Below are 18,924 nucleotides of genomic sequence, written 5' to 3'. Positions count from 1 at the left end.
GGACAGTATAATTGGCAACACTGTCCATTGTTTTCCTGAAGTAACAGGCTCCTTTTGTTCATTTTCATAAGGCCTGTCACATACCCAATCCTGAATAACCAGCTGGACTGCTGGCTGTTTTCTAAATAAGAGTTGCATCCCACACAAAAAAAGTGTATACCTCAGTTTATAATGCGATCTCACAATTGCTTTTACTGGTGACATCATACTTCAATACACTGCAAAAGTACTTAATGAGTACTTCCCATTTTGTGATACAGATTAAAAACTCCTCCAGGGTCATTTTAATAATTTTTACCGCTTCCTAAAGGACATTCTTGAGTGTTTCTGTTTTGTGTTTTTGGTAGTATGAGTGTGGTGGTGAAACTGCAATGACAACTAGCACAGTTTGGTATCATTGCCTTAATACCAGCTGAGCTGTCAGCAGTTTTACCCATCACTGCTTTTCCATTATCAGTGCAAAGTTAACATGGTGAAAAAGGCCAACGAGGTCTTCCTATGAGCATAAAAATCGTTTGAAAAAGCCTTGGCAACCCTCAGGGGTCTGAGGATCACCTTGGAGAATCGTTGTACAAGAGCAGTTCTCAATGCGGCAGGGGTGGGTGAACAATTTTTCTTCCAGGAACATTTGGCAATGACTGGAGACGTTTTTGATTGTCACAACTGGAGGTAAAATGGTGGTGGTAGTGGATGCTAACGGCATCTAGTGGGTAGATTCCAGAGATGCAGCCAAACACCCTGCGGGGCACAGGAGACTCCATTTCTCCAACAAAGATTATGCAGTTTGACAAACAACGCTGAGGTTGGAAAAGCATGGTCTACAAAATTGGTCTTCCCTTGCACAAGATAGCCACGTCGATAAATTAACAATCTTTTCAATTTCCTAAACAGTCCCCTGGGTTACGTTTCCCCACTTAATTATTTTCAAGACATAAACTACACCTACGTTTAGGTTTTAATTCTTCCGGGCCCAATTTACTTATGTTTTCCGACGTGAAGCCTACAGTTGAACCAAGGGCCTCCTTGATCTGCTTCATCTGCTCCCCTGAACCCTTTTTCAATGGAGTTTTCCCTTAGTCCTTTGCGTCTAGGCTGGCCTCTCAGCTGGACTGTAAACTCCTTTAAGGCAGGATCCCATTTTAATGCTATGAATTCCCGCCCAAGTCCTTCTCCCCGACCCCGGTTTGTTTTACCTCGCGACGGAACGAGTCCCGCAGTCTCACGGGGCCTGATTTTGACTGCGCGCACCTCAACCGGCGCAGCCGCAGTTTCCCGCGCTCCGGCACTGCCGTCGTCCGCGCGCCTGACGCCCCCGACTGCTGCTAGAGGGCGCTCCGGGTCCGGGTGGCCCGGACTACAGATCCCAGAGGGTAACGGGGGTGGAGGCTACCGCAGCGACTTCTGGGATTTGTGGTCCCGGGAAAGGGACTGGCCGACCTTAAGGGCTTTGAGAGTCGCCTCTTCCCTACCCGCTTCTCTGAGCGGTTCCGACGCCTCGGGTCGGCCAGGCCAGTTTCTTGAGAGACCTGGCATCAAAGGCAGGCAGGTAGGAGGTCGGGCATGTTAGTTTCCGCTTCCGGTCGGTAAAGGGCAAGCACAATGTAAACACGGGACCAGGGGAGTGGTCATTAGGTAACTGAGGGTACGCTGACCGTGGTGGAAGCCCAGGAAGAGGAGGAAAACGAGGCTGGTGGGTCTTGTGGTTAGGGGAGAAAGGACCTTCAGAAGTCGGAGTTGAGACGCGACGGAGGTACGGCAGAGCCGGGACGCCAAGGTTGGTCTTTAGGGACGAGCATTTCTAGGGGTCGGGCCCTCCCTTACACCAAGGCAGGAGCGGCTTCCGCGTTTCCACGGCGGCGGGTGCGGCTTTGACCTTCCCTTAACGGTGGGAGGAGCGGAACCGAGCTTGCTTCCCACCTCTGGTTGAGCGTGTCTGCAGCTGCTGGCGGCCTGGTAGACTCGCGGGGGACGTCCAGGGCAGCCTTTATGAGCTTCGCATATCTTTATTGTTTTGGAAACGAGAGGAACTTAGTAATACAAGTTTCTCTCGCGCGGTGACATTTTCGGGTAAATTGCTTCTTGAATCTCTCACCTCTGACTACATCCCGGTACCCGAAGGATCCTGTTTTGATTTCCTAATGGTGTTCATCTAGTGGTTTCTCGCCTTAGGTGCTGCCTCCTCCTATGCAGTGAAGACAGGCATTCTCGGTTTGTGGTTGGATAAACTGTCCAGCCGACAACAGTAACTGAATGCCTACTGTAGAGATCATTGCACCAGCAAAAGAATTTAGAACACAACATTGTTGTTTAGAGTTTCATGGCATTCATTAACTATGATTCTATGTAAAATGAATTTATGTTTCATGAGTTTAACGTGAAACCTCTGTGATTATGGTTTACCCATATGGTTTCTTATCCGGGTGAAAAAACGTAAAGGCTAAGATGTTGGCGCCTTGTGCATCTAACTATAGATTCAGGAAAACCTTATTTATAAGAAGCTTTAATTTCATGTTCAGATATCCTTAGAGGAACAGCAAACCAGTACTAATTAAGATACCTTAATACCTGAGTATTAAGTTTTTCAGGATAGAAACTGTTTTGCATGTGTCCTAGGACTAACCCGACTTTTATTTTTGAAAACCTGTCAGCCTCCCCTCCAGGAAGCCTCAAGAGTCTCCACTGAAGTCATAGTATCCTTTTTTGTTTACTCTCCAATAGCACTTATCCTGGAGTGCTACCTTGTCTCCAGACAGTTGAAGAAAATACAAAACTGTGCTAATGGCCCTTGGTAACAGATTCAGTGGATTTTAACCTCAGTGGCCCTTGATACTGTTTGGTATCTTTATTGATCCCTTATTGTTGATTTTCCTATCTTCCCATTCTCTCTAGTGACTCAGAACTTTTCTTCTCAAGTACTCAGATCTGTTTCTTTTCCCTTTACTTGGAGCCAATGACTAGCCACCTATTTCTCTGGGAAATTTGAAGCTTGGGGTATGAAATCCTTCATTGTCTTTTCCCTCTACCCCTGAACTTGTCTGTACTTTTCACTCAGTATGAACTCTTGTCTGAGAGGAATGTATTCTTTTCACTCTCTTCAAGGCTAAACTTGTCAGTTACTAGCAGTCATCAGGCCTTTTATACCCTGTAACCTCATTCTCTCCTGATCTCCACAGCCTCTGGTCTCTAGAAGAGCTTAAAGCATTTGTGGAGGAAAATGGCAGAAACACCTGAGGCGGTGTTGTGCATGGTTTTTCACACATGCTTGAGAACCACCATCTGGGGACTTAGCCTATACCTGTCTTTGACATTTAGAACAATGGTTCAGGTTGGAGATAGGGGATGGTAATGGGAGTCTGATTACCCATTAATTTTTTAAAAATATATTTGGGTCTCTCTGTTCCTTTTTCCTTTCCTCGCCACCTTAAACCCTGCTTCCAATAATATATAGACCTGACTGATGATTTCTAATGTAATTTGACATTAGTAAATACACCAGACTTTCCTCTGTTAACAGGGTTCCCACAGTACCTGGTTCCTCACATTGCTGCTTTAGGAACAGAGTTCATTTGGAAACTTGAAGGCAGGAAATGTAGTCATCCTCATTCTTGTCACTTTTAGGGACAGTCATAAATACAAGAGTTCTTCTTGATATCCTGGTGTCTTATGAGACCTTCCTAATGATTTATTTTCTGACGTTGTTTTCATTCTGTGCCTCTGGCCTTCTTTTCCATAGTAACCACACTTCATTTTCAGCCATTTCTTGGTTCTTCCCCTAAGTTACTTATAGTCATCTTCAAACATAGGAAACTCATTCTTCTCTATTATAACGGGTCTGGGTAGAGAGTCTGGCATTATCCTGATTTCCTAGTATAGCTTATAATACATTACTACTCTGGGTTTTTTTTTGTTTTTGTTTTTTTTTTTTTTTTTTAAATAATCCCTGCTCCAGGGGAGAATATGTGGTTCACCCATATCTGCTTGTGCATTTCTTGATCGCAATAATTTATTGAGACTTCCTTGTATTCATTAGAAACAGGTACATGACCTATAATCTTCTCATCCCTACAAGTTCTGCCATTATCTTAGGCCTTTCCATGTGAATAACCTCATAGTCACCTTTACTTTTTTGTCCCCTCCCTTCTATTGATTACTTATATTTCATTTCAGCCATGTGCCTCAGTGATGAAGACCTTGACACCTGGTAGAACTTATTCACTATTTCGTTTCCCTTCTTCCTTTACTCCTCGAATGCCCATTATTTGATAATTTTATAAAAACATCTGCTTCATTGCTTTTCTTCATCCCCCTGGTTGATTACTCAGTTAATCATAATCTCTTTGGAGTTATGGAGTCCCTTGAGAATGGAATGAAAGTTTAGACACTCTTCTCCAGAAAACACACAGACATAACAGAAATTTATATGCCTTTCCAGGAGTTTCTCAGTATCTTTAAGCTCATCCATATAATTAGTAAGAGTTCTTGGATCTCATCATAAATTCCTTCTCTAAATAAATACTTGTTGAATGCTTTTATGGTTTTCTTTAATTTTGTTCCATCAATTGTCCTTTCTTATCCTTTACATTTGTGTATCATTGCTGATATACAAAACAGTTTAACATTTGTTATTTAAAAATTTTTTTTAATGTTTTATTTATTTTTGAGAGAGAGAGAGGGGGCCAGAGGGCCAGAGGGGAAGAGGCAGAGAGAGAGGGAGACACAATCTGAAGCAGGCTCTAGGTTCTGAGCTATCAGCACAGGGCCCAGAGTGGGGCTCGAACCCACGAACCGTGAGATCATGACTTGAGCTAAAGTCAGGTGCTCAACTGACTGAGCCATCCAGGTGCCCCTAACATTTGTTATTTTTTAGATTTACCCAATAGTTCTGTGAATGAAGTTATATACCAAGTTTGACTCTTAAAACTTTTTATTGTGAAAAATTTCAAACGTGTATGAGAGAGGAAAGTACAAGGAATCCTATGTGCATATCACCTAACTATCTATTATCAACTCAGAGCAATGTTTTCATCTGTATTTCTCCTGTGTTGTACCCTGCTCCCTCTGGTGATCACTTTGAAACAATTTTTTAGATATCATAGGATTCCATGTGAAATATTTTAGTATACATTCCTAAAAGATAATAGTACTGTAATTATGTTTATAGCAAGAATGCTTATCTTTTTGTTATAAACATAATTACAGTACTATTATCAGACCTTAAAAAAATAGCAGTAATTTTTTAATACCATCAAGTATCAAATCAGTGTTCCGATTTTCCCTATTATTTCCTAAACGTTTCCTCCCAATTGGCTTGCTTGAATCCAGAGCTAAACAAAACCCATGCATTATATTTGGTTATTAAATCTTTGAAGTCTCTTTTTACCTCCATCTTTCTCTGTCTCTCTGTCTCTCTGTCTCTCTGTCTCTCTCTCTGTCTGCTTTCCTGGAAGTTTATTTCCGGAAGAAACCAGTTTTATTTTTTAGTTTTTGTTATTTGCTGTCTGCATTTCTGGCATGTTATTTAGCACGCTCATCTGCATTCCGTATTTTCTGTAAACTGGTAGAGTTTGTTAGACTTGATCTGATTCAGGATTAATTTTTGGCAAGGATACTTCATGGGTAGTATGCCACTTCCAACAGGAGATACTTACTGACCAGTTGTGTTCCTTTGTGATGTTAGCACCCTTTGTTGATTATTGCCTTGATCCATTATTTAATTAAGAGTTTAAAAAGTGACAGTTAAGCATCTGACTCTTTTTTTTCTTTTAATGTTTTATTTTTCTTTTTGAGAGAGAGCAAGTGTGAGCAGGAGAGGGGCAGAGAGAGAGGGCGATAGAGGATCCAGAGTGGGCTCTGAACTAATAGCAGAGAGCCCAATGACGGGTTCGAACTCATGAATGGTGAAATCCTGACCTGAGCCCAAGTTGGACGCTTGGCTGACTGAGCCACCCAGGCTCCCCAAGTGTTTGACTCTTGATTTCAGCTCAGGTCAGGATCTCACAGTCAGTTGTGAGATCAAGGTGTGAGATCGAATCCTGCCTGCTTGGAATTCTCTTTCTCCCTTTCCCCGTCCCCTGCTGTGTGCTCTCTCTCTCAAAACAAAACAAACCAAAACAACAACAAAAAAACTGGTGACAGTCTGATTCTCTTATCTGTCTTCACCTATCATTTGTAATACTTCTCTAAAGGCCAAATTTGAATTTTAAAGTTGTTTGTTTGTAATTTTCCAGAATGGCTTCCTTTGGATGGAAGAGAAGAATTGGGGAGAAGGTCTCAAAGGTCACTTCACAGCAGTTTGAAGCCGAAGCTGCTGATGAGAAGGATGTAGTTGAGAATGAAGAAGGGAGCTGGCTTCATGCGGTTAAACGCAGGAAAGAAAGTCTTCTCGAGGGCTGTGTTGAGAAAAGTAAGCAGCTGAAGGATGAAGGAGCCAGTTTGGTTGAAAATAAAAGGTATGTTTTTGGAGTTTTCTTACAGAGAACAGTTTACATTTCTGACTGCCAGTAATGAGATGAAGAGTTATGAATTCTATAAATTTATGTTTTAAAAATCTGATCTAGGTGCTAAATTCATCAAATAAATAAGTTTTAAAGACATATTTAGCATTCCCATGGAATCTGAAAGTTTGTAGAAGAGTCTTCAAGATACTTGTAATGTCTGCTTTTGCCATCATTTTTGTTCTGTCTAAATAAGGGTATATGTTAAATGAAATGTAATGCAAATTATTGCTTGATAGGAGATAGTTTAATTTCTGGAATCTTTCTCTTTGTGCTATTATATACCAGATATATTAGATGTTTCTTGAAGGGTTTTGAGGACATGTACTTTTTTGTTTTTTTTAAATAGATGTTCAGTTATCCTTTGCCCTTGGCTTTTATATACTTCAGTAAATATGGTTGGTGCACAGGAATTTGACAGTAGTTTCATTTATCCTCAGCCCTATCCTCAGCTAAACTCTTATACTTTTCTGTTTACCCTTTACCCTTTTCTTTTTTCCTTTTTTCCCTTTCCTCTTTTCCCTATTCTCTTATTCCTTTTCCCCTGCCTCTGCTTAGGTCTTTCAGTGGGACCAAAAATCATTCTTTCACAAATCAGTGGGGAGAGGACCCATTGGTTAGTAGATTGTGTAGAAAAAGCTAGAAGTTTATATATGGGAAAACACAATTCTATATATAGGAAAATAAAATACATAGGAAAACAAAATATATATAAAAAATGTATCTAATACCACATACAAAGATGGACTCTAGAGGGATAGAAAATCTCAATGTGAAATGTAAAACTACACAGTTAATGAAAGAAAATATAGAAGGGTAGCTTTATAACCTAGAGGCAGGAAAGGACTTTTTTTTTTTTTTTTTGAAGTTTATTTATTTATTTATTTAGTTAGTTAGTTAGTTAGTTAGTTAGTTAGAATGAGAGAGAGCATGTGTGCATGCACAGGCAGGGGAGGAACAGAGAGGAGAGACAATCCCAAGCAGGTTCCTCGCCACCAGCACAGAACCTGATGCAGGACTTGAACTCACGAACTGTGAGATCATGACTTGAACTGAGATCAAGAGTTGGACGCTTAACCAACTGTGCCACCCAGGTGCCCCACAACATTTTTTTTTTTTTTAATTTCAGTTCTATATTAGAGTCGAAAGAAGCTCACCCCCCCCCGCCCCGTATTTCCTCTTATCTAGACTCAAAATTTCCAATAATTGCTTTATTTAGTTATCTTTCTGTACGTAAATATGCACACACTGACATACATAGTTTTATATTTCCAGTTTTTTTGGTGATCTATTTGAAAATAAGTTGTAAACATAATGACACCTCTCTCCTAATTTAGCATGCTTCTTATAAGAATAAGGATATGCTTGGGGCTCCTGGCTGGCTCCCTTGGTGGAGCATGTTGCTCTTTATCTTGATCTTGGTCATGAGTTCAAGCCCCACACTGGGCATGGAGACTACTTCAAGAAAGAATAAGGAAATTCTTTTATTAAACACAATAACTGTTAACTCTATGAATGTTAACATTCCTATAAACTAATATGCAGCCCATATTTAGTTTTTTCTAATTTTCACTGAAACGTCTTTTACAATATTTTTTAAAAACCAGGATCCAATCAGAGTTCATACGTTTCATTTGGCGATTATATCTCTTTAGTGTTTATGTAGGTCCTCTACTGTATCCCCCATGATAATGACTTTTTGAAGAGTCTAGACCAATTTTCTATTTGATTGTTCCCTTATGGATGTCATTTAACTTGTTTCTCTTTCTCACATGTTTCTTGTAAACTGAGGTGTGGAGGTTTGATTTAGATTCTGAGTAACCTTTTTGGCAAGAATACTTAAGAGTTATGTTTGTGCTTTCTATTGCATCATATTGGGAGATAAATAACAGCAGGTTGTTAGCAATGCGGCTGTTTGAAAGACATCATGCCTGTGTCAGTCAGTTTGCTGTGTTTAATTTCTGCTGAAAGTCGTATTTTTATAAAATTTTGAAACATTTATCCTTAGTGAAGGAAATAAATCGTATTAAGAGAATTAATCAGCATGAGGACTGTTGTTTTATTTGCACTATGGATATGATTTTGAGAAGATGTATGGTCAGCAGTAGTATCTGAATAGGTCTTTGTTTAGGACAGAATATTCTTCAGATCATCCAGAGATCTAAAGTCAGGTCTGTGTGCCTTTGGTATCTTCCATGTGATAAAGAAGAATTTGGGAAATTAAAAGAAGTAGTACTGAGCAAAAAGCAATTTTCTTTTCTTTGCTCTTTTTTTCTTCTTTCTTAATTAAATTTTGTCAGGGTGGTTATAAGATTCCTTGTTAATCATTTTTTAAAAAATATTTTTTAACATCTATTCGTTTTTGAGAGTGAGAGAGACAGAGCATGAGCAGGGGAGGGGCAGAGAGAGAGAGGGAGACACAGAATCTGAAGTAGGCTCCAGGCTCCTAGCTGCCAGCACAGAGTCCGCTGTGGGGCTCGAACTCACGTACTGCGAGATCGTGACCTGAGCCGAAGTCGGACGCTTAACCGACTGAGCCACCCAGGCACCCCCTTGTTAATCCTTTTTGTCATGAATGAGTCAGAGTTGAGGAAGCAGCATTTTAGTGTCTAGGTCTGTTTTTATTTTAGATTCTTGGAGTAGTCTTTTATTACTATATTTTAATAGAAGATATCAAAAGGTGCCTAAACTATAGTATGTTAGCACCTCAAATTGGAAATGAGATAGAAAATAAATAACAGTCAAGGACAATTAACAGCTTAACAGTCTAGTGTTACTTTGTGAATTCTCATTTGTGGTATTTTAGCCATAAAAACTTTTTCTTTTGTAGAACTTTGCAAGATTGACCATTCTGTCTTAGTCAGAAGAAACCAACTATAAATTTTCCACATTTATGAAATCATTTGCAGAACATCCATAAAACATCTTTAGAAATTCCTGTAAATGCCTGTTAAAAGTTCATTAACTTTGTTTTTGCCTTTTTCTCTAGACCACACTAGTGCAGAAGGGAAAAGCTATTCAGTTATTGCCATGGGAGTCCCTGTGAATTTCCTGTGGTAGAGGAGAGCTATCCACTGTGTAGATAAACAAAATAACTCTTGTTTTCTGCCTGCATGTCAAAACATTGAGTCATTTCACCAAAATCAGCTGGGTTGGATGCTTTATTTTGAATGGAGAACACGGTGAGATGATTAAGTTTTTTGCTGGTTAGCATTTGTTTTGGAGTATACATACACAGCTTAGGAGAGAACTAAACAGAATAAAAAGAATCTAGTGGAATTGAATGGTTTGGCTACTCTATGCCAAAACTAAATAAAAATAATACTTTAAAAATATCTGAGATAAAAAGCATACATAAGATAATGTTAACTTCATTTAAGTAATATGAGGAATAAAAAAAAATGAGGGACAGTGAAGCTAAATTAAACAACAATAACCACAACCCCCCCAGTCCCTGTCTTTGAATCAACTTAATCTTTAAGCATTCTCATTTTTACCACATTTTAGTCACACCAGCCTTCCTTGGGTTTTTGAACATAGTTCTGATACAGCTTTGTCTCCTGACACCTCTGTCTGAAAAGTTCTTGTCTTCTGTTTTCTGATGTCTGTCTTCTTGTCCTTCTGATCTCTGCGCACATGTTTTCATCTCTGTGAGCCCCTCTCTGGGCATCCAGTTGGAAGTAGTACCCCCAGGTCCCCTTTGTCTTTAATCACATGAACCTTTTTTGTTAGCATTTCTCCCTTTTTGAAGTTACCTTATACACTTATTTAGCTATTTGCTCATATGTTATCTGTTTCTCTTCTGTAGGAATGTGAGCTCCAGGACAGTAGGGACTTTGTGTGACTTTTCTACAATATCTTCAGCACTTAGAACAATTTGTGGCACCTACTAGACCCCCAGTCAATATATGTTAAATATTTATAAAACTACATTTTATTTGCTATATTGTGGCCAAATAGGTGTTTTGTGGCTTAACTACCATTTGTTCAATTGTATCTATAGGAATGTACATTTGTAAAAAATATTTATTTATTTTGAGAGAGGGAGCATGTGCATGAGCAGGGAGAGGGGCAGAGAGAGGAGGGAGAGAGAATCCAATCCCTGTCAGCACAGAGCCCGATGTAGGGCTCAATTTCACGAACTTTGAGATCATGCTCTGAACTGAAATCAAGTTAGATGCTTAAGGACTAAGCCACCCAAGCTATAGGAACGTACATTTTTAAACTCCAAATTAGAAGACAGTATTTTATTTTTTATTTCATATCCCAGCCACAAAGGGCCTTTGGGATTAGAAGTTTCCTACCCTCCTCTTGCATGAGAATATGGCACTTGAGGATCATTGCTCTTTTCTGAGTCTCATTTCTTTCCTCATAACCCACACTTCTCCCTATTATATCATCCTCTGGGAAACCAGATGGATCCTAGTGTCTTGCTGAACTCAGGAGCTGGAGACGGGGTTTTAGAGAGGCTGAGGCAGCTAGAAGTTGTGGAGCAGAGTACCAGAGAAGAGGGAGCTACTCAGAGGAAGTGCTCTAGAAATCTGTATGAGGTCCCCTGTATTTGTTGAACGTTAAGCCATTCAGCTATGGGGGAAATTCCACAAGTCCAGCAAACTGGGGAGTTGTAAGCTGAATCATTCCAGAGTTCATACAGAGCAGAGAGACATTCACGCTTCATCCACAGAGTGGAGAGTCTTTGGTGGTCACCGGTGACATTCACTAAAGTCCCCAAAGGAGATACGCCATACTAGAACAACTATACTATCCCTGGAGGGAGGGGTATGATAGACCTTCCCTAGCAGAGCTCAAAAACAGGTCTTGAAAGGTTTCAACTCATATAGAAGTTATTTAAATGCCTGCCAGAGTAGTCAAAAATTTCCAGTCAGCTGCATAATATTTACAAATAGCTAGCATTTGATGAAAAATTACTAGACATGCTGAGGAGGAGAAAATTGACTTGTAAACAGGAGAAAAACCAATTGACAGAAACAGATTCAGGAATAAGATAGATGATGGAAATAGCAGATGAAGACTTTACAGTGGTGATATAACTGTTCAAATACTTAAAAGGAAACATGAACCTCATCAGGAGTGAAATGAAAGATAAACAAATGGCACATCTAGAGGTGAAAGATACAGTATCCAAAATAAAAATACACTTAATGGTATTAACAGCTATGTTAGTTGAGTCCTTTGACAAGCAGATGCCAAGAGCACATTAAGTATGCAAAGATTTATTAGCGGAAACATCTGAGTGAAAGAAAATGGGAAGGGAGCTGGGTTATTTGGGAGAGCCATCAGACCATGGTGTCTGACCCGGAGTGAAAGAGAAAAAGAAGGATATTTGAGTGGAAGCATCTTAGGCAAGACCTTGGGTACTCTTGGAAGTCCAGGTCATCTATAAGGGAAGTCCCATGGCCTCCAGCGAATGGGCCCATCTTACTGTCACCTGCTATTCTCAGTCAGTGCGGGGAACAGCCCATGGGAAACATCCTTGCTGCAGATGGGGCTGTGGATTTCAAAGGTAGCAGCGGAGGTGAAGGTCTAGTTAAGGTAATAGGATGACATTTTTAAGGTTCGGAAAGAAAGTAAAATTATCGGCTTAGAATTATATATGTCACAAAAAATATCTTTCAAAAATAAAGGCAAATGCGCCTGGACAGCTCAGTCAGTTAAGCGTCCAGCTCGTGATTTCAGCTCAGGTCATGATCTCACGGCTTGTGAGATTGAGCTCCACGTAGGGCTCTGCACTGACAGCATGGAGCCTGACAGCAGGGATTCTCTCTCCCTCTCTCTTGGCCCCTCCCTTGCACTCTCTCCCTCTCTCTCAAAATAAATAAACTTAAAAAAATTAAAATAAGGCAAAGTAACTTTATCAGACAAACAAAAGCTGAAGTAACTCTTGCCAGTAAGCCTACGCTTCAAAAAATATTAAAAGAAACTCTTCAGGGGGAAGAAAATGGTATGAAATGAAATTTGTATCTAAACAGAACAATAAGGGGGCATCTGGGTGGCTCAGTTGGTTAAGCATCCAACTTCGGCTCAGGTCATGATCTTGAGGTTTGTGAGTTCGAGCCCTGCGTCAGGCTCTGTGCTGACAGCTTGCTCAGAGCTGGAGCCTGCTCCAGATTCTGTCTCCCTTTCTCTCTGCCCCTCTCCCGCTCACATTCTGTCTCTGTCTCTCTCAAAAATAAATAAACATTAAAAAAATTTTTTTAAACAGAAGAATAATGGGTGCTAGATATGATAAATAAACATAGGTAAGTATGAAGACTTTTTAAGTTTTAGAATTCTTTTAAAGGATAATTGATTTTAAAAAACTAGCAACATGTTCCTCAAAAAACTAAAAATAGAACTACCCTACGACCCAGTGATTGCACTACTAGGCGTTTATCTAAGGGATACAGCTGTGCTCTTTTGAAGGGACACATGCACCCCCATGTTTATAGCAGCACTATCAACAATAGCCAAAGTATGGAAAGATCCCAAATGTCCATCGATGGATGAATGGATAAAGAAGATGTAGTATATATATACACAATGGAGTATTACTCGGCAATCAAAAAAGAATGAAATCTTGCCATTTGCAACTACGTGGATGGAACTGGAGGGTATTATGCTGAGCGAAATTAGTCAGAAAAAGACAAATATCAAATGACTTCACTCATATGAGGACTTTAAGAGACAAAACAGATGAACATAAGGGAAGGGAAACAAAAATAATATAAAAACAGGGAGGGGGACAAAACAGAAGAGACTCTTAAATATGGATGACAAACTGAGGGTCACGGGAGGGGTAGTGGGAGGGGGGATGGGCTAAATGGGTAAGGGGCACTAAGGAATCTACTCCTGAAATCAGTGTTGCCCTATATGCTAACTGATTTGTATGTAAATTTAAAAAAATAAATAAAATTTAAAAAATAAATTAAAAAAATAAACTGGCAACATATTAGAGATTTATTACGTGCAGAAGTAAATACATGACAACAGTAGTAATTGAGCAGGCAAAGGAAAAAGGAATTATATTGTTATTAGGCTCTTATAGTATATGTGAAGTAGTATAGTGTTATTTGAACCTAAACTCTAGAGCAACCACCAAAAATAATAGGAAGAAGGTCATAAGCCAAGGGTGGAGATAAAATGAAACATTGGAAAGCGAAATTTTTAAAAAGTACCATTTACAGTACCATGCCCAAACAAAATTATTAGAAAAAAATTCAACAAAATATGTATAAGAACTGTACATGGTAAACTATGGAACATTGGTAAGAAAAATTTAAGGAACTAAATTGAGATAAATATATACATGTATATCTATACATATGTGTATTGTATATATTGTTATTGTATATATTTATTCACATACACACATATGTATATATTTATACACACATACATGCATCTATTTACACACACATACATATAGATGTACATATTTATGCACACACATATATACACATATGTATATATTTATACATACACATATATACACACACACACACACACATATATATATGTATATATATATGTATATATACCCAGTTCATGAATCAGAAGATGACGTTCTGTTAAGATGTTAGTTCTCCCCGGGGCGCCTGGGTGGCTCTGTCGGTTGAGCATCCGACTTCGGCTCAGGTCATGATCTCACGGCTTGTGAGTTTGAGCTCCGTGTTGGGCTCTGTGCTGACAGCTCAGAGCCTGGAGCCTGCTTTGGATTCTGTGTCTCCCTCTCTCTCTGCCCCTAAGCCACTCTCATTTTGTCTCTGTCTCTCTCAAAAATAAATAAACATTAAAAAAAAAAAAAGATGTTAGTTCTCCCCAAATTGAGCTGTAAACTCAATGCAGTTCCCATCAAAACCCTAGCAATCTTGATTTTGTAGTAATTGACAAGCTTATGCTAAAATTTATGTGGAAATGTGAAGAATCTAGACTGGCCAAAACAATTTTACATAATAAAAAAGACTTAGAGAACTTACACTACTTTATTTTGTCACCATGTTTTTTTATTTTGTTTTTGTTTTTAGAAGATTCTCTTTTTTTAAAGCTTATTTATTTATTTTGAGAGAGAGAGAGTGGGGGAGGGGCAGAGAGAGAGAATCCCAAGCAGGCTCTGTGCTTAAGACCACAGGTCTCACTCTCACGAACTGTCATCACCACATTCTTGAATGCTGTACCTTTATAGTTTTAGTGTAAGAATGGACATCTGCAGATCATAAAGAATATAAAATACAGAAATGACTCGCATTTATGCAGTGAATTGATCAAAGTTAAAGCTTCTGGTTATCAAAAGGCATAATTAAGGAAATGGAAAGTCAGGCCACAGACTGCAAGAAAATATTTATAATACATATATCTGACATAAGACGTTTTCCTAGGCTATATAAGGCACTCTCACAACTCACTGGTGAGACACTATCCAATTAAAGAGTGGATACAAAATTTGACCTGAAGCTCTACAAAAGAAGATAGATGAATAGCCAGTAAGCACATGAAAAACTTCTCAGCATGATTAATCACCAGAAAACTTCACATTCAAATCACAGCATACTAGTACATAACCACTGGAATGGTAAAATTGAAAAGACTGGCAATATCAAGCAAGGATGTGGAGCAACTCAAAGTTTCATATATTGCGTATGAAAATGTGAAATAGATTTACTACTTTGGAAAACAGTCTGGCTGTTTTGTGAAGTTAAACATACACCTTACCGTACAATCCAGCAGTCTACTCCTTCCTAGATATTTATTCAGGAGAAAGGAAAACATATATTCACTCAAAGGCTTATCTAACAATGTTCCTAGTAGTTTTATTCCTAGTGGCCATGAAATGGAGACAGTCAAAATGTCCATCAACAGGTAAATGGATAAACAACTTTTAGTGTATCCATCCAGTAGTATCCTATGGAATAATGAAAAGGAATGATTGATGCATCCAAAATTACTATGCTCGGAGAAGGAAATCGGAAAGAGTGCACACTATCTAATTTCATCTGTGTACATCTCTTTAAAGACACATCTAATCTATAGTGACAATCCTATTGACTGATGAAAAGGAACGATTAATGCATCCAAAAATCAGTATGTTCAGAGAAAGAAGTCAGGAAGAGGGCATACTCTCTGATTCCATCTATGTACATTTCTAAAGACAAATATAATCTATAGTGACAGAATATCAGTTGTTGTCTGGAACCAGAAATTGGGGTGGGTTGACTGTGAAAGGGCATAGGGAACTTTTGCGTTCTTTGTTATGATGGTTGTGGTATTTACATAAGTATACACATTAGTAAAAACTCCTCGAAGAGTATGCTTAGAATGGGTACATGTTTTGTCATCTAAATTATACTCCAGTAAATTTGATTAAAAAAATCAGCCTTGAGTGCTTGATAAATGTAAAATAATTCTTTATTTGTTTCATTTATCTCTATGTTCAGGATATATTTTTGTTCTGTATTTGCTGTTATTTTGCAAGTAAATTGATACAATGATTTCAATTTCAGTAAGACTCTGACTCGATATTGTGTATATGGGGGTCTCGATCATTTTATCACCCTGTTGGCCTTCTTAATTACCTCCTGTGCTCTGGAAGCAGTGGCAGAAGTCCCCAGTCTTAATCTGGAAGCGGGGAGGGGAATACACAATTCACAGTTGTGTGTATTCCCAGTTGTTGGGTTGGAATCTCACCTCCTCAAGTTACCATCTTAAAGGTTGTAAAAAATCCACTCGCCGTTTTTAGGTTGGATTTTTTGTAAAATGATGACATGGATTAAGTACATCAAAATGTGGAAGAGCTTGAATTTAGCATGAGTACTAATCATTAGAGTGGTGGAGAAGTAGGGGTGCCTCTAGAGGAAGGGAGGAAGGTTGATGAACAAGAGGAAGCTATTTCTACTTCCTAGGATACAAACTTTTGCTTCCTTGTGATTCCCTTTCTCTCGTCTGTCCTTCCTTCCTTCGTCTTTTTTACGCTTGATATTTTCTCGTTTATTTAACACTTAAAGGGTTGTTGAACACGTGAACTGTAGCACAATCCAAGTATGTTAATGTCACCCTTCCTTCAAAGGCAGCACAGTTCTTTAGCATTACAGAACCTCCTGCTGTCAGTTTACTTCGTTAGTAACTAACTGTAACTACTCTTGGAAGACTTTAGTTTGCAATAGAATGGGTTTTAAGATCTGAAGTTCTACCTTACAGTGTTTATGATTCTTTGTAACCAAAATCTGGTGTATTCTTCTATCTAACCAGTAAGTAATTTTGACGCTTAACAGAGACAGTATTGTGAGTATAGTGGTTAAGAGTGTGGGGTTTGAAGTCATTTTACCTCCCTTCAGATCCTAGCTTTATCATTTCTATCTATATAACCTTTGGCAGATTATTAACTTTTTAAGTATTAATTTCCTCATATGTAAAATGGTGAGCCTTCTCTCATAGACTATTTGGGGGATTAAAAGGCAAGTTAATGTAAAGGAGATTAACATGGCACCTAGCATCTAGGAAACATTCAATAAATGTACTTCAGATAGTATATTTTAGGATTTTGTATGTGATTGGCACATTTCATGTAATATTAAGACTTTTTATGAGTTATTTTGTTCAGATGTCATTTTCTAGAATTGTTACTAACTGGGATATGCACCTTTTCAAGAGTCGCAGGGTGAGTCCCAACTTTGAAATGTTGGCTTTTAAGGTTTCAGCCACTAGATGGTGATATTTGATTATGTAGCTAAGTTCGATTTTTCTCTGTGGGAATTAGTGTGTATGTATGTGAAGCAGAGATATCATTAGAATTTACCATGAATTTTGTCTCTTGTCTAGAAAAGTATACCTACCAAAACGAACATGAGGGCGATCTGGCCTTGTGATAAGCATTTTACTGGCGTCCGCATGAATCTAATGACTGATCTTCATTTTAATGTCATCTGTTCCTCTCTTTGGTTTCTTCTCACTGGTATACAAACATACCCAAAAGCTTTCCTTGACTCCTACCATTTCTTTGCTCCCCTTTCACCATAAACTCCATTCTTTTTTTTATGTTTATTTTTGACAGAGACAGAGACAGAGTGAGAGTGAGTTAGGGGCAGAGAGAGAGGGAGACACAGAGTTGGAAGCAGGCTCCAGTCTCCGAGCTGTCAGCACGGAGCCCGATGTGGGGCTCGAACTCACGAGCTGTGAGATCATGACCTGAGCTGAAGTCGGTGGCTCAACCCACTGAGCCACAAACTCCGTTTCTTGATGAATCATCCTCTGGGTCCATTCCAGTCAGGTTTCTGTTCCCACTGGTCCCCTGAAGCCACTCTTGTAAAGGTTATATGACCTTCATGTTGTCAAATCCAGTCATCATGTCTCTGTTCTCATTTATTACTGTGCCTCTCGTCATTCAGCATAGTTGACCACTGTCTTCCTAAATACACTGCTCTCTCATCTACAGAACACCACACTGATGGTTTTTCTTGTTTCACTGCCCACTTCTTAATCTTCTTTGCTTCCTGTTTTCTTGTCTTCATTTTCTAAATATTGGTGGACCACAGTATTTAGAAAGTACTTCTCTTTTCTATGTCCATTTTTTCCCTTCTTAAACTTATATAGTCTCCTGCTTTCAGTGTGCCGTCTCTATACTGATGACTGCCAAATATGTCTGCAGTGCTATCTTCCCACCTGAATTCCAGACTCTTAAGTCTCCAGTGCTTACTTTATACCCACTTGGATATCTAATTAGTGTCTGAAACTTAACATGTCCTAAGCAGAGGTCTTGATTCCCTGACCCCCCCACTACACACACACACACACACACACACACACACACACACACACACACACAAATATCTGGTCTTTTTTAGTCTTTCCCATGTCAGTAAAAGGCATCACTGTTTACCCAGTTACTTATGCCCAAAAGCCAGGGGTCAACTCTGCTGTGCATGTGCCATTACAGAGCTAATCAACCCCAGTCACCTCCAGCTCCCTGCCCTTCATGCTGTTCTTATGGCCATAAAGCCTGGGCGGCGGCTGCTGTTGTTACAGACCAACAGCCCCCGTTCGTGGTGCTAACTGACAATCAAAGACCATCCATCACACCTTGACACTGGCCAGCTTGGACCCATAGATGCTCAGATGGGACCGGGTTACGACTCTGTGGGGTAGAATTTGACGGATGGGAAACAGGGTATGGAAGGGAGCCTGCAGATAAATTCTTTTCCCTTCTTCCCCTCACTGGACAGTTTCCAAGGCACACAGGTTTTATACAAGCTTCTGAAGAAGTTCTACAAGATTAGCAGTCATCTGTTTGTTTTTTAAGCTGTTGCCAGCCTAGCAGATGCCTTGTATTTATTCTCCCTCCTTCCGGCCTCACTTCTTTTTCCCCTCACTCTTGCTTCCCTGGGATCCTACCCCCACAAAGTAGAAGCTTAGGCCCCCGGGCTCTATTTCCCTGGGAACT

General features: G+C 39.4%; 1 protein-coding gene across 5 annotated transcripts in view; it reads left to right on the top strand.

Annotated features, from left to right (window-relative positions):
• Positions 1-1,436: 1,436 nt before the first annotated feature.
• Positions 1,437-18,924, top strand: part of TTC33 (tetratricopeptide repeat domain 33) — a 39,494-nt gene continuing 22,006 nt past the window's right edge. Inside the window, exons 1-3 of one of the 5 annotated variants that reach the window (XM_060637663.3) lie at positions 1,616-1,774; positions 3,515-3,580; positions 6,228-6,449. In XM_060637663.3, the coding sequence (XP_060493646.1) occupies positions 6,229-6,449 (221 nt within the window). In that variant the 5' untranslated portion in view covers positions 1,616-1,774; positions 3,515-3,580; position 6,228. Of the gene's footprint in view, positions 1,547-1,615; positions 1,775-1,959; positions 2,068-3,514; positions 3,585-6,227; positions 6,450-18,924 lie in introns of those variants that run through there. The other 4 variants (XM_060637661.3, XM_060637664.3, XM_060637665.3 and 1 more) reach the window with 4 other exon arrangements.

Source organism: Panthera onca, chromosome A1, assembly GCF_046562875.1.
Source record: "Panthera onca isolate mPanOnc1 chromosome A1, mPanOnc1 haplotype 2, whole genome shotgun sequence".
NCBI classification, from domain to species: Eukaryota; Metazoa; Chordata; class Mammalia; order Carnivora; family Felidae; genus Panthera; species Panthera onca.
The sequence above is the reverse complement of the archived record's forward strand: the minus strand, read 5'-3'. Positions and strand labels throughout refer to the sequence as shown.